The 14,950-nt window shown below is 37.6% G+C and overlaps 1 protein-coding gene across 12 annotated transcripts in view; it reads left to right on the top strand.

Moving 5' to 3' along the window:
* Nucleotides 1-14,950, top strand: part of LOC100697845 (protocadherin-15) — a 217,328-nt gene that overhangs the window by 93,252 nt on the left and 109,126 nt on the right. For all 12 annotated transcript variants that reach the window (XM_005474209.4, XM_025897607.1, XM_025897603.1 and 9 more), the window contains 4 exons: nt 10,888-11,048; nt 12,009-12,164; nt 13,052-13,171; nt 13,260-13,370. In XM_005474209.4, coding sequence (XP_005474266.1) covers nt 10,888-11,048; nt 12,009-12,164; nt 13,052-13,171; nt 13,260-13,370 — 548 coding nt within the window. The remainder of the gene's footprint in view (nt 1-10,887; nt 11,049-12,008; nt 12,165-13,051; nt 13,172-13,259; nt 13,371-14,950) is intronic.

Genomic DNA, 14,950 nt, shown 5'->3' with positions numbered 1-14,950 from the left:
TCTTAGTTGGCCTAAAGAGTTCTTGTATTTCTAATACAATGTGTAGAAACTTGTTTTATTGGATAAAACTGCTAATGTTATTATTTTCTGTAAAGCATTTTAATTGGCTTGTTTATTAAGGCCTTGCAATGACCAAATTCGCAATAGCTGTGATAAAACTGCAGAGTATTAGGGTGATGGTTTGTTGACACCCAAACCACATTGTTAGGTTTAGAAAATGTGGGGTTTTTTTTCAAATGTTTCACTTCAGCTGTTGAATAAATGGGCATAATTTTAACGAAGCACTTTTGTTAGGGTGTTTATCTTAGAACGTTAATCGTGAATTTTAAGGACCGTTATTTCAAAAATATGTTTGGATGTCATTTAACAAGAACAGGAAACGGTGTCTGGGTTAAACGTAGCTGTCAGCATCAAAAAACTCATTTTTCTGTCCTATAACAGTTTTGGCTGTGTTGGTGAATATGCATCAATCTTTCCCAAAGCTTAAAAAATTGAGAGATCCACTTGCCCCATCTCTCATGTTATACCAATGTACAGTTAGATATAGAATTGCTTTAAAGTGATGGCAGTTCCAATAATATGACATATTTCAAGGAATACATCAAGTCAGTCCTCCATTCATGATCAATGAAGCGGCTCCGGGCCGTAAATCAGAATGCCATTGCAGATAAAAGCTTGGTTCTTGAACGCTGAGCTTCAGAGAGGCTGCTTTTCAAATGTAGAGATACTAACTGAGCCCACTACAGTATGCATAACTGATTAAGAGAATATATAAATAAGTGCATCACACATTCACATCCTAAGTTTAATGCACACTTTGAACTTTAAAATGAAAACAATTAAAACCTCTGCAACATTGTGTGTTTCACTTTTGATCTTAAGTATTGTATTAGTCATAAAGAGTCATATGAAACTTTCCATTCTTAACAACGAGGATGTCATCTTAAGCATCCCACCTTTGACTCAACTGTTAGACTTTATGCCATTGATAGATCGCCATAGCAGCATAGACATATTCCAGGCTGTCTGGTATTTCAGCAATGATCAGGCCTGAGTCAAAGATCAAGGCCGTCCACTCTCTTTTGAAAAGAGCTCGGTCTCACATTCCAATCCTGATTACCCAAGGAAGCAAATGCCCATTGCTCAGCAGTTCCTGGCAACAGGTTTCTTGTTTACAGGCTTTGACCTGTTTATAGGGCTTTGAGGGAGCAGATGTAAGTGTTGACTCCCCTGCTATGCATTGTAAGAAAGTAATTGTAAGTAGCTCAGGATACAAGCCACATGGATGAGGAACAATCATCCAACATATTTATGTGATCTTGTTGACCTTATTATATATCTATACATGGCATCATGGTCCTGCAATGCCAGTGCAGTGTGCCCTAATGCACCCCCTGTTGGGTTGAACTGTGAGTTCATCAAATCGATGGCTCTTTAGTAGCTATTCTGGAGGACGTGATATCCATGATTTCCAAGAAAGAACATTTACATTCATGAATTTATGCAAATTGTACTGTCAAAATTCTTGCTGGACCCATTTGTTTCAAAATGAATAGCAATATTACACCAAGGGAAATCATCTGAACAATTTGGCAGATATGGGTGAGACTCTAAATTAATTAGGAATGCGCACATTTGTCAGTTCATTACTATAATTTAATTACATTGTGGCATCTGCTGTTGCTCTTGTAACAGTTGTATTTTTCTAATTTTATAACAGTTGAGACTGACTGTAGCATACTCAGCGCTGTCAAAAGTCATCTTATTTATTCATTTATATATTTAATTGCAGCACTTGACATAAGATTATTAAAACAAACTGACAAGTTATATTTGTACTCAAACTTATGCCATTTAATTGAAATATTTAACAACTGTCAGTTACTGTCGTTCATTAGTGTAATGCTGTTTGATTTTATGTATGAAACGAAAAGGAAAAAAACCCTATTATGTTCAAATAATTATTTTTGCAGTTTATCACAGTTAAATGTTATTTTTTATTATTATTTTAAACTGATTAAAGCCCTTCAATGTTACAGTCAAATGATATCCTGTTACTTAAGGTCTTGGTGATGATGGCAAGCAAGCAAGAAGAAAATAGAAGAGCATAAAGAGGCGAGAACAGAACACAGAATATGGGAGAGAAAACAAAAGTTAATGCCATGCAATGGAGCATATCAGTGCAACAGCAGTGCAAAAGAGGTACATGGGAAAGAAATGCTCACTGGATCACAGGACGTCCGACAGCAGCCTGAGCCTACAGCAACATAAATGAAGGGTAATTCAACATCACCTGACCCAACCCTTAACTATAAGCTTAATCAAAAAGGAAAGTTATAAGACTGAAAGTATAGAAGCTGTCTAACTCCTAAACTCATCCACTTTGTTCATTAAGGACTAAACTGTCAGTGCACTTAATTGCAGCTTATTTCAATACAGTAGAATTAATAGAAAGTGAATACGCTTCTCTTGCAGCCCAGAAACTTCTGGAAACAAAAAATAGGAAGGTATGTTCGGTCATTCATTGTACCCGATGGTGCCAACAAATTGTAAGATGCTGGGAATACTTGTTTTAAGAAAACCAAGAGTCTTTAACAAGTAGCAATACATCACTGCAAAAAAGTAGAGAGACAAATCTGTGCAGCATGGGATTCAGTAGCCATATTTGGCAGCTGGCCCAAAAGGTTCAGTTTTCCCGACCTTTTTTCTATGATCATTATTTGCAAACAAGCCTGCATGCAGAGGTGAGGTGTGTTTTGTAACCAGTGCACAAGCCATATTTTACACTCCAGTGTTATCAGGGGATGTAGGCACACAGTAAATTTCAGTGCTTGATGCAGTCAAACAAATTAGTGTGTGTGTGTGTGTGTGTGTGTGTGTGTGTGTGTGTGTTTATGTATTCATTTATTATTTTTGATTGAACAAGTATTTTGGCCTGATTACTGCAATCAGGAATTACTCATCCCAGTTTCTAGTTCTCAGCCTGTGCAAAATGTTATAGATTCTACTTCAAACTTGCAAACTGAATGATGTTACTGCATCATTTCTATCTTACATCATTCAGGAGAATAAACTGGGCTGTACTCTGCAATCACTTGGTGAAGGTCATTTGGTTATCCTGTGAAAATATTTGAAGTTGCTCTGAAAATATGAAAGTATTTTCTGTAAATATTTGAATGGCTAGTCATAGTCTGCTAATGACGTTGCTTTGTTAAGGTCCAGGTATGTTTCTTTGTCAGTTGGTTGACTGGCCACTTTGATCTGAACCACTGGATTAATTACGTGAAGTTTTGTACACATAACGCCCAGATGTGTTTTATTTACTTCAGTGGCCCCTTGACTTTTTGTGTAGTGTGTCTCTAATGGTAAAATATTAAAGTACTTTGGTTTCTGTCCTGACTTTTTATCCAGTCTGTTACCATTATTATGTCAGAAATTTAGATTGTCCTGTACTGTAGGTCCTCAGTTATCTAGTGCTAATTAATATGTTAACATAGTAAACTGTCATGTATAAGAACTTGAACTTGAATGGTTGCACTTGAATAGTTTAGATCTTATTTATCTGTCAGAGTCGGTGGCTCTTCATCCACATCCACCTCCCTTACATGTGGGGTCCCTCAAGGATCTATCCTTGGTCCTGTACCTTTTTCCTTAACATGCTCCCATTGGGCTCTATTTTCAGAAAATATGGAATCTCATATCACTGTTATGCCGATGATTCTCAAATCGACTTTCCTCTTAAAAAGAATTCTATAGGCTCTCTAAAAGTATTGCTAGACTGCCTCCATGACATTAAATCATGGTTTGCATAAAATTTTTTGAATTTACTCACTTTGAATGGTCAAAAAACTGAGATTGTACTATTTAGACCTTCTGACCCTTGTTTTTCTCTTAAGGGTGACCTTGGCCCTCTGGAAAAGTCCAGAACTCCCGTCGCAAAAAATCTGGGAGTGTTCTTTGATAGCAGTTTTTTTGAGAAACACATAAATTCTGTTGTAAAAGCCAGCTTCTTCCAGCTTAGGGCCCTTGCAAAAACTAAGAACATTTTGTCATCTGCTGACTTCAACAAAGTGATTAATGCATTCATTTCATTCAGGCTTGAGTACTGTAATAGTCTTTATTTTGTTATCAGCCAGGCTCTGCTCTCTCGTCTTCAGCTTCTTCAGAATGCTGAAGCCCGACTCTTGACAGGCACACATAAACACGACCATATTTCCCCTGTCTTGAATCGTTTACACTGGCTTCCAGTATATTATAGAATTGATTTTAAGATTTTATTGCTTGTTTTAAGTCTCTAAATGGATTAGCTCCATCACACCTCTCTGATCTTTTAACTAAAAATACTCCAAATAGACCGCTCCGGTCAGCTGATAAATTGCTTCTGATCGTCCCTAGAAGCAGGCTAAAAGACAGTGGAGACCGGGACTTGCGATTGCTGTGCCCAAACTTTGCAACAGTCTGCCTCTTCAAATTAGGATCTCTCCAACACTTGACATCTTTAAAACCCGTCAGAAAACTCATCTTTACTCACTAGCTTTTAATTGACTGAATTTTTTTTTTGTTCTTTGTGTGTGTTTGTTCTACTTTTTACTTTTTACATTTTTACTATGTACAGCACTTTCTTCAACCTGTTGTTTTTAAATGTGCTTATAAATAAATTGATTGACTGATTGATAAGAACAATTTTAACATCAGCATGTTAGTGCTGTCACTGTGAGCCAGTAGGGAGCGGCTTGCACTGGTATTGACTGTCAGTAATTGATAGGTTTGCAACGTAAACCTATTCGCTGGAACGTTCAGGACAATTTGCTACACAGCAAAGAACAAGACACAAGTAGGCAAAGTTCTTATGTTTCCGTGCACGGGGAGGCCTGTCTGGAGCCAAGTGTCGTTCCACCCACTTGACCTCCGTCAGACTCTCAGCCAGGTTCCCCATAGCACTCCTTTTATTGAGGTTACTTGAATATGCATAGGGTCATTAACATATGATGTATACATACACACAAAGAGTACTTTGCCTGTGGTTTTGTAAGTGCGTGCGTGCGTGTGTGTGCGTGTGTGTGCGTGTGTGCGTGTGTGTGTGTGTGTGTGTGTGTGAACTGCTGACCAAAAGGGTCACACAGCAGGAACAACATCCTAGGTCATAAAGAGGGTAACCTCCCCACACCCAATCTATGGTTCACCTAGATAACACAGTGAAGCCATACAAAGGGCAGGAAGTTTTACCACATCAAAAGAAGCAGATCTTCCAGATAGGATGTATCTGCAATAAAACACTATAGCCCCTCACCCAGGACCCCGAGAATCTGGGGAGGGGAGAACAAAAGAATTCCTTTCAACACACAGTTAAAGTACAAATGGTAAGAATAAAAATGACAAACATTTAACAATTCACTCTAACAGTAATCATTCAAACTGAAGCAACCTTGTGGTAAACCAGTACAAGGTTCATTTACTGCAGGACTTTATTGGGTGTAAACCACAATTCAGTCAAACCAGTTTTACCAGTTGGTCCGCTTAAAGTCTTTTTACAATTGCAAATTTTGCAATTGGATGAGGTTGTACAATGTAAATCGCAAAATTATGTGAAACTATATTTCTGACCATCATTCAAGATCATAACTCAGTAACAGAAAGGGAGATTGTGAATGTATCTCACATTTGTTTCACATTTGTACACACTGATGACAAGTGGTGATATTGGCAAGGCAGACCAATTTTGTAACTTTAAAAAATATGTCCAGGACTCCATGTGACCTATTGCACACAATAGGGGGGAAAAAAACAAAAAAATGGAAGAAAAGAAAAAAAAACACTTGACATTTCCCCAGAGGATGAGATTGTTTCACAGAACACTTAGAATCACTGTTTACTGAAGCAAACAGCTGCTGCTTTTTCATTTGTTACTTTGACTCCAGTTTTCAACCAAAATGCATAACGTGACAGATGTTTTTCATGTCAGAGTCTATCATGAGTAATTGTGGGGTAGCTAAAACATTTGGAGTGCTAAGATAGTAGTGATGTTATATCCCTCCTCAGTCAGTGATGGCTGCAATACACATACACTGTTTTAATTTTGGCAATGTATGCTGCACAGTAGGTCCCTTGACAGGTGGTGATCATGTCTGTGCTGTATGTGTTAATGAGTCTGTGCCTGAGTGAGATCAGGAGTCAGTATGTGGGCATAACAGCAAGACATAGCAGAGAAAAAGTTACCTTGATATTTTAGAGATTAGGAAGTTGTAAAGAAAGTCAAACAGTGTGGGTTTTCTAAAAGAAATGCCTTATTTTAAAGTTTAGCAGTATTTTAAGTGTAAAATTAGACTTTTTGTAAATAGATGTACTGTAAATAGATAGCTTTTAGTTTTTATTTCACATTTAATATGCAGGAAAACCGTCCTGCAAACGGGCGAACGTATTTGACAAAATGAAACTTTGAAACCTTTGTCTGTTTGATTAACAGTTATACAAGTTTCATTGTCTTATTTTTTTCCTCTTTAAATTGTCATGTATTCATAAATAATGGCAAGTGCACAGAACAAAAAATCTTGTCAGACATGCTTCCCTAATGGTGCTTGACCATTTTTAGTACACAGATTATTTGATGGAGAACAATGTAACACGATACTGCAACTATTACTATATTTAGTACATATACATACGTACATACATACAACACAATTAAAGGAGTTCATAAACATTAAGGAGTTTCAGAGGTTGCATTGCTCTGTGAAACAGAGACTTAAAAAGCACAGCAAAAAAGCACCAAAAGTCTCATATTAATTATTGAATTGAATGTGAAATATGGAGGCACATGCCTCATTTAGTCTTTAGACTGTTCTGTAACATCCAAAATTGGAGCCTCTCTGGACCTTTTAAAAGCAATCAGTAAGATACCAAAATCAATTAATAAGTAACTGATGAAGTTATGTCAGTATAGATTTCTTAACTCATTTTAATCCCCAAAAATGAAAATTTTAAAATGAATATCATATGTATTTCTTTATTTGTCAATTATGTAAACAAAGATGGATTACCAATATAATTATGCATTCTGTCTCCCAAGGTTTGTATTGGGGGGATTGTTTTCCCCCAAAATTTCCTCTTTTTTTTTTTCTTTTTTTTTTTTTTTTTTTGAAAAAATGGGGGGGGGAGTCAGGACAGCTAGTTGTTTGTGTCTTGTTTCTCAGATGCCAAGTAACAAACTAGGTCAGAAATCAACACTTTTTTTGTTATTTTACCTTATTATGATGGTATTGATATTGCTTGGGCTTAAACTGCAGCAGCGATGCATGTCCTGGAGACAGGTCTGACCAAAGTCATGGTTGAGGAAAGTAAAACTTTGCCTCCCACACAAAGGTGAAAATACATGTAACTGCATATTAAATATTAAAATATATGCAAATGAAACAGATATATTTCTTACCAGAGATGTTGCAGTATTGCAGTTTCAGTGCTGTAAAAAGCCAGTAACTACATAGATAAATAGGCGTTTTCATACCTACAATTTAGCAATATCTCAGCAATGTTTGCTCACAAAACATTTCTGAGACTGTTCAGAGTTTCCAAGGCAAACCTTCAAACACCTGATCTGGTTTAGCTTTTATACTAGCTGACTTTTTATGTGAATTTGTTGTTAGTGTTATATCCTGCTGATTTCAGAAGAGAGCTGTGCATAATGACTGCAGCTATTTCCACTCAAACCCCTTTCTTCAACAATATGCCACCATTTCTACGCGTGTACTTACTGTTTACCTATTAAATGGGGAAAAAAATCTTTTCTTACTGGAGGTCTTTGTGCTAACCACATTTTTTTTTTTTTAAATAAAAAAGAAGTACTTGGCAAGTTCTGGCCTCTGGCAACATTTACAGTGAGATAACTTCCTGTTTAGCAACTTGTTAATATTTTTATGTGGTTTCTTGTGGCACCATGAACTCATTTTAAAAATGAAAACTGTGGCCTCAACTCAAAGGACTGGACTCCATGCTAATACCAATGAGTGAAACTACCAATGAAACTGACTTTTTTTTTTAATACCAAGCTTGGAAACCTATCAGAAATGGGCCTCCACACTTATCTGCTGCCATCATCTATGGATGCCAGCATTATTGATATTTGGGATAAAAGTGAGCTCTCTGTGTTGTCTCTGTGGAGTTGGTCTGCTGTGAAGCCCAGATCAGAGGCGCTTCTGCCCGGAGATGACACTGACTGAGTCACAGGCTACTAAAGAGACTTGTTTTATTTATTTAGTACATACCGTATATAACACATGGAGCTCTGGCTAGGTCTGCACAGGTCTGACATACTCTGGCATCTTCTCGATTGATGAGGAGGACAACTTTTTGCTGCATGACAGAGATTGAGGGAGGGTGTGCTCAAAAAACTAGGAGTTTTGGCTGTCACAGCAGAAAAACTGAAGTTCAATTAACTTGAGAAAGAAAGAAGACTCTCTGTGGCCTCCTTTGTAATATTATCAGCTGCGTAATTTACAACCTGAGAGTTTCAAAAAAAATAAATGTTGCTCACCACTCAAGTTACTGAGGCAGATATTATGAAAAGCTGTGTTTTAGATTAATGAACCAGCAACAGGGGGCTCTTTTGACTTTTAAATTAAATTCTTAGAAGAACCATTTTTCAGGCTGAGTTTGGCCTAACGGAGACACATAATTTTTGGTCCTTGTGATCACAACACACGGATGCATCAAACCTTGACTACTACAGATGAGGAGTGCAGTCATTAATATGAGCATGAAAATGCAGCAGCGGGTATTGTAATTATAATGCAAAAGCTTCCATCATAACTCCATCTGTGCTCCTTCTTGAGGATCTTTGAGTCTGAGTGACTAATGACTAAATGACTAAACCAGTTTTATGAAATGATAAAGTACAAGATGTTGGGGGCACCAATTAAAAAGCCCATTAAAATACCACCACCCTCTTAAGTTTTACAGCTGGTAGATTAGCAAGGCATGTCAAGGGCTTTTAGTCTCTGCAGAGTTTCTATGTATACTTGTAAGTTTGCTAGCTCTAAACTTTAGTCACTTTTTCCGACTTTGTCACATTTGAAAATCACTGGATCACGTGATCCATGATGTTAGGTACATGTAAAATGTACTGAATGGAAAAGGGTTGGAATTAAGGTAGTGGTTGAAATGTCAGTAAATGATAATGCATGAACACACTGTCAGATGTAAGGTATGTTTGGTCATTAGCTGAGCTGCAGTACTGTGCTAAAATCTTGAGCCAACACCTCATTTCTTTATGTTTTGCTAGGGACAATACAACATGTGAAATAGGTGCAGGGATTTATTGAAACGTGCAAACATAAGGAAAAAACAGACATTTGCACAGTACTCTACTTACAATACAAGATTAATTGTTTATATATGTATAAAGACAAACTGATTGTCTTACAATTCATGTCAGTCATTTAATATTTTTAATCACAGGGGTAAAAGATACATTTTCTTTAAAATTATCTCACAATTGCAACTAGCTGAGACAAATCTGGAAAAAAAAACATTCATGGAATGAATGTCCTTAAAAAGAAATCCTATGTTTTATTCAGACAACTGTCAAAAACACCCCACTGTGCTGTCTGTGCAACTCTGTTCAAAAAGTGTTAAAACTGAGTGATCCATACAGCCACAAAGCAGATAAAGGCATTGGCAGGTTTAGTTTAGACAGCTAGCCATAACAAGGAGAGTGCCATTGTGTGTCTATTGTTGTAATGATTTAAAGATACGATACATCAAATGTGTTGGTTTAAAAAAGTAAATTTAAAAAGAAAATCGACTTTTGAATCCCAAATGTTGTTAAGACATGGACAGATCTTCTGGGTGTTGATATTTTTGTGGCTAAAACTAGTGTAAGTTGTAGCAGGATCTCATTTTAAAGCTTTTTCAAGTAAAGCAGTGACTCATGTTTGGTTCTGATGGTTGTTTGTGATGGCTGCCACAAAGAATACTCTCACTATGTCACAAGATGTGTGTATCTCTCAAACACCCAAAAAGAAGTGAACATAACCGGTGTAACTGTCATGGCCAGTGCAATGACATTTTCTTTAAAAAAAAAAAATGTTTACCCAATTTCCGTCAGTAAAGTGCCATTCTTCCATATTTGGTGTTTTCAATAATGCTGTGTTGGGTACATGTTGCTCTAAATAAAACTGCTCAGGACTTGAGCATCTAGGAGGTGCTGGGGCAGTAGCACGTAGGGTTGGCTGCTAGCTCCTGCATTATTAAGCTTCCAGTATTTTTTTTCAAAAATCTAATTTGGCCACTTAGAAGTCAACCAATCCTCAGATTTAACTGGCTTTACAGGATTTGTCCCAGAGGCTGTAGCAAAGTTTAATTACTCGCTGATTAAAAGCTGTAAAATATAAACCAGAAGGTGACAGTGCTCCCAGGGATGATAATTATCAATTTTAGAGATTTGCCTACATAATATGTGGAATAGTCTACAGAGATCTGAGGCAGTATTTTCAAAGTTATCTAAGGCAGACTTTGAATGTTCATATAAGAGTAAAACTTAAAAGTCATTTTCATGTTTTCTCTGCAAAGTTATTTGAGAAAGGATACCCAATATTAAGCACGACACATAATAAAAACAAAATTTGTACAGACTGCTACTGTTAATGTTGGTTGCTGGTTGCCTAATGATGGCCATTTAAAGTTTTATGACCTTCACGTTCCAGCCGATTTGGTTTTAAATGTTTTTAAAGCAAAATATTTGACCAGTATGTAGAATGAGTCCTTTAAAAAGCAATTTAATTACATTTTTTTTGACAAACCAGTTTGCTGCATAGTATAATAAAATATAATTCAAGGTGAAAATCCTTTTACGTCTTAGTCATTGATTTATTTATGACTGTTCTTTATTCATAGGTACAGTTTTGGTGGAAAACATGCAGATAAATGGCCGTGCCCAAGACCCAGGCAGAACCATCTCACTGACGTTGTTGGATAACTATGACTACTGGGTGATATTGGAACCAGCACGGCAGAGACTCTACCTCAACAGCACTGGGCGTGTTCTGGACAGAGATGTGAGTACAGTACTGAGGGTTTATTTCTCAGCTTCCTCTTGCCTTAATTATGCCAAATCATCAATACAGTAAGAGAATGAACCCTTAGCCATTCCAACAGATATGCAGCTGGGAAACAGATGTATGGATAGATGGATTTAGAATAACACAAGATGTGATGTAGCAACAGAGTTGCATGTAATTTGTGTCACTATGCCATGGTAATTCACTCTTAGCCTTAAATAAAGTGATTCAATGAAAAAAAAAAAACAGTCCATGTGTCTGTACAACACATTACAGGTCCTAAGTACATACACACCTGTCTAAATGGTGCAGTAAAGGATCCAAGATGCAGGGTGCATGGTGTTGCTGTCATAGTGAAAAAGGTGTTTCAAAGCATGTGTTCAGATCATACGGACTAAAGAGGTGAATGTGGAGCTATTAACAGGAATATGCCATAAATGCATATAGAATAAATAATAATGGAAGTACATGTGTGGGACAAAGCTCTGCAGCTGAAAAGAAGAGAGGCGATGGAGGGAGCTAGTTAGCCGAATTACACTATGTGGAAAGTTGACCCTTGCTGCTAAACTGAGATGAGGGTAGTAATGGCCGTATGACGAGATGCTGCCTTCCAGTATAGTGTATTTGCACTTTCATCCTTTATAATAATTTTCTTACGCTGCATATTCACAAATAAATATTGGGCTGCCCCTGGTAGCCTAAAATATGAAAACAATCGTCCTCATTAGGGTTTACCAATACTATGCAAGCATGATAGCTAACAAGCAGATTTCATACTGGAACTGTGTCGCTTTCCACTGTTGTTATTAAGTATGCCTATTGCTCTTTACAAACTGTCAGATACAATGCGCTGTAGCTTATTATGACTCCATTATATAAGAAACATGGGAATTAGAACTCTACAATTTCCACAGTGTTATATAGCATTTTTTTTTCTTTCTTGTTATTTCTTTTTAGCCCCCCAACTCCATCAGCACCATCGTGGTTCAGGTGCAGTGCACAAATCAGCTGGTTGGTACTGTCATCTTGCATGAGGTACGGATTGTTGTGAGGGACAGGAATGACAATGCCCCTCGCTTTCAGCAGCCACGCTACTATGTTGCAGTAAACGAGGTAAGGGAGCAATTCCTCAAGTCAACGGATCTGCGCCCCTATGCACGAATCTTAAACACAGTGTAGTATTATGCGTTGCTGTTTGCCAGAAATGTTTGATAACTGTGAGGCAGAGTGGGGCAGATTTTTAAATCTAATTCCTATTTCCTTTACATCTGAGACAATTTGTCAGACATTTAAAATAATGGTATGACTCAAATGGCTGTTAGTTAATAGTTCGTTGTTAACAGCACATTATTCATTGCTTATATTTAGTATTTATGTTTAGGCTTTGATATTTACACCATCTGCAACTCGCATACATCTAGTAAGCACCAGAAAGGATAACCTTTTTTTATTTTTATTCAAATACACCTGCAACACCTGCAGTGATTCACGATAATGCATCAAATCTTCAGACTTTCTAGTCATATGTTTTTGAGATTAGATGAGAGCTCCCCGCTGAGTTCTAAGCAACCACAACTTCTGTTCTTCGCTGTTCACCCTTTGTGTGCTTTGCGTGTTCAAAATTCCTGTCACAGTGTGTTATCATAGCCACGTGCAACTGCCCTAACAGTACAGTGAGTCAGTCTACATTGCTGTCAACTTCCCTGAACAAGATCTCCTGCCCACTGCCTGGTTCTGTGGACTTTGCTAAGGGCTCTTGGGAACAGCAGTGGTTCTCATACTTACTTTTTGTTATTCTGTCAGCAGTGCACGTAAGCTTTCAGACTGCTGCTGACTGCAACATTTTCCCATTTTTTTCCCATTTTTGGGGGATATTAATGGGATGGAGTGGCAGCAGTAATAGCCATATGAATGTTCTTTCTGCTGTAAGTTGACGTTGTACTCACAGGGGGCTGTTAGAGCTGTTGACTTTTCTTTTTCCCTTGCATATTTTTGTCTAGCTCACACCACCTGGAACAACAATTTTCACTGGCTTCTCAGGAAATAATGGTGCTACAGACATTGATGATGGGCCTAATGGACATATAGAATACAGCATCCTTTACAACCCCAGCGACCCGGTATATGAACAGATCACATATCATATAAGCATCTTCTACACAAATGCAGATTTCTTTATTAATCACAGTTCATGGCGTTCTCTTTCAGGCATCTAACAGAACAGTAGCAGTCAGCAACAGCCTTTCAGGAAGCATTATTTTGGCAGAGAGACTAAACTACGAGGACAGAACACGGTACCTGGTTTTGGTCCAAGCCAATGTAAGCAAACGCATCTGCATACACACACAGCCACTACTGAGTTGAGTTGCATGAGTTCAGATTAACAAATGGGGTCATCACTTATAAATAGTCCATGATTTATAGATGCTTTTGAGTGTGTCTGCCTCCACAGTGCACTTGAGGTTAAAGAACTTTTGTTGTCACTAAAACCATTTCTCTAAATGTTGTGATATTTTATTTGAATTAGATCAAACTAAATATGAAGCCAGTAGCTTGCTGCTTTGATGAAGTCAGTGTATGCACATTTTGTATTTCATAGAGTATATTCAGGTTGATCGTGATTCAGTGTCGAGAAGAATGAACCCTCCAGGGTTTCATTGCAGCTTTTTTTTTGTTTTATTTTGTTTTGCTTTAAGCTGCCTTTGACATGGTTGGTATACCAGAACAGGTTTGATTTATAATTTATTTAATTATGGATTTTTGGACAAGTGAAGGGGGGGGAGATAATTCTTAATTCAGTATGACTTGCACTGAAGCATTTCTGGCTTCCTCGCCATTCACCCTGAATGTTTGATGTTTTGTGTTGCCAGTCTCATAATGATGGGCTGTTGCTTCGATTTAGTTGAGTTACTTACTAGTTACTAGTGAAGCGTTATGAAAAGTTAAACTTTTCAGGTGGCAGCGTAGGCACGAGCTGATTTGTGTTGATTCAAATGTTCCAGCACAGGTGGTAGCAAATCACATCAATCAAAGAAACACCCAAGCTGGATCATTCAAAGCCTTCTCGGCCAACATCCAGATCTTAAAATATCGAACCTCTCCCCTGGCAACATGTACCACGATTCATATCATAGTATCTTTTCCTAATTACCCATTACAGAGCCGCTTTCCCTAACAAGCAGCGGTCAAATATAACACCCTATACTGTGAGGTGAAGTGCTGCAGGACAGATAATCATTTAGCAGTCAACTCGTCCTCTATTCTCTTCATTTCCTGCATGAAAGAGCAAAAGACTCAACTCTTTGGACTGGCGAGAGGTCCTCCAGGGGGATTTCATTTTCTCTTGCAAAAGGATGTCAGAGTAAAGAAAAGGAAGAAGACATGGTATTTACTAGAACTCTGCACTGCTTGTGTCAAGAGTTCAATTATACTGAGAACGTAAATCTTTGAAGTGCTGTGCTGCTCACTTCTCTGGATACCACTCAAGGAAGCAACAGTACTACGGGGGAATCTTTAAGAGTAGCTGCGGCGCTGTCGGTGTTTTATTGTACAGAGCTGTATTTTTGCGGAAGAAAAGATTCTTAATGAATGTTGATAAGTGCTCTTCAGTCTCATTTAAAGTCTGTAAAGTTGTTATGAAACAAAACATTAAGCAGGTCAGGCATCTAACTTTATAAACGGCGAGATAGAGTTAATTGATATTTCACTCAGAGGGTTTAGGTATGAGAAAAGCCGTCTATGAAACTTGTGAGTCGAGTTGTATCGAAATATGCAAAGCATTTATAGAAGTAGTATAATAGTCTTCCACACTTTGACTGTACTTTCAGTAATTTCAGTGCCCAATTCATCCTGCCAGTGTTCCCTGAGTGATTTAAAGATGGTTATTTAAAGTTGTGCAG

Source organism: Oreochromis niloticus, linkage group LG13, assembly GCF_001858045.2.
Source record: "Oreochromis niloticus isolate F11D_XX linkage group LG13, O_niloticus_UMD_NMBU, whole genome shotgun sequence".
Lineage (NCBI taxonomy): Eukaryota > Metazoa > Chordata > Actinopteri > Cichliformes > Cichlidae > Oreochromis > Oreochromis niloticus.
Note: the sequence above shows the minus strand (reverse complement) of the source record. Positions and strands in the feature narration are given on the sequence as shown.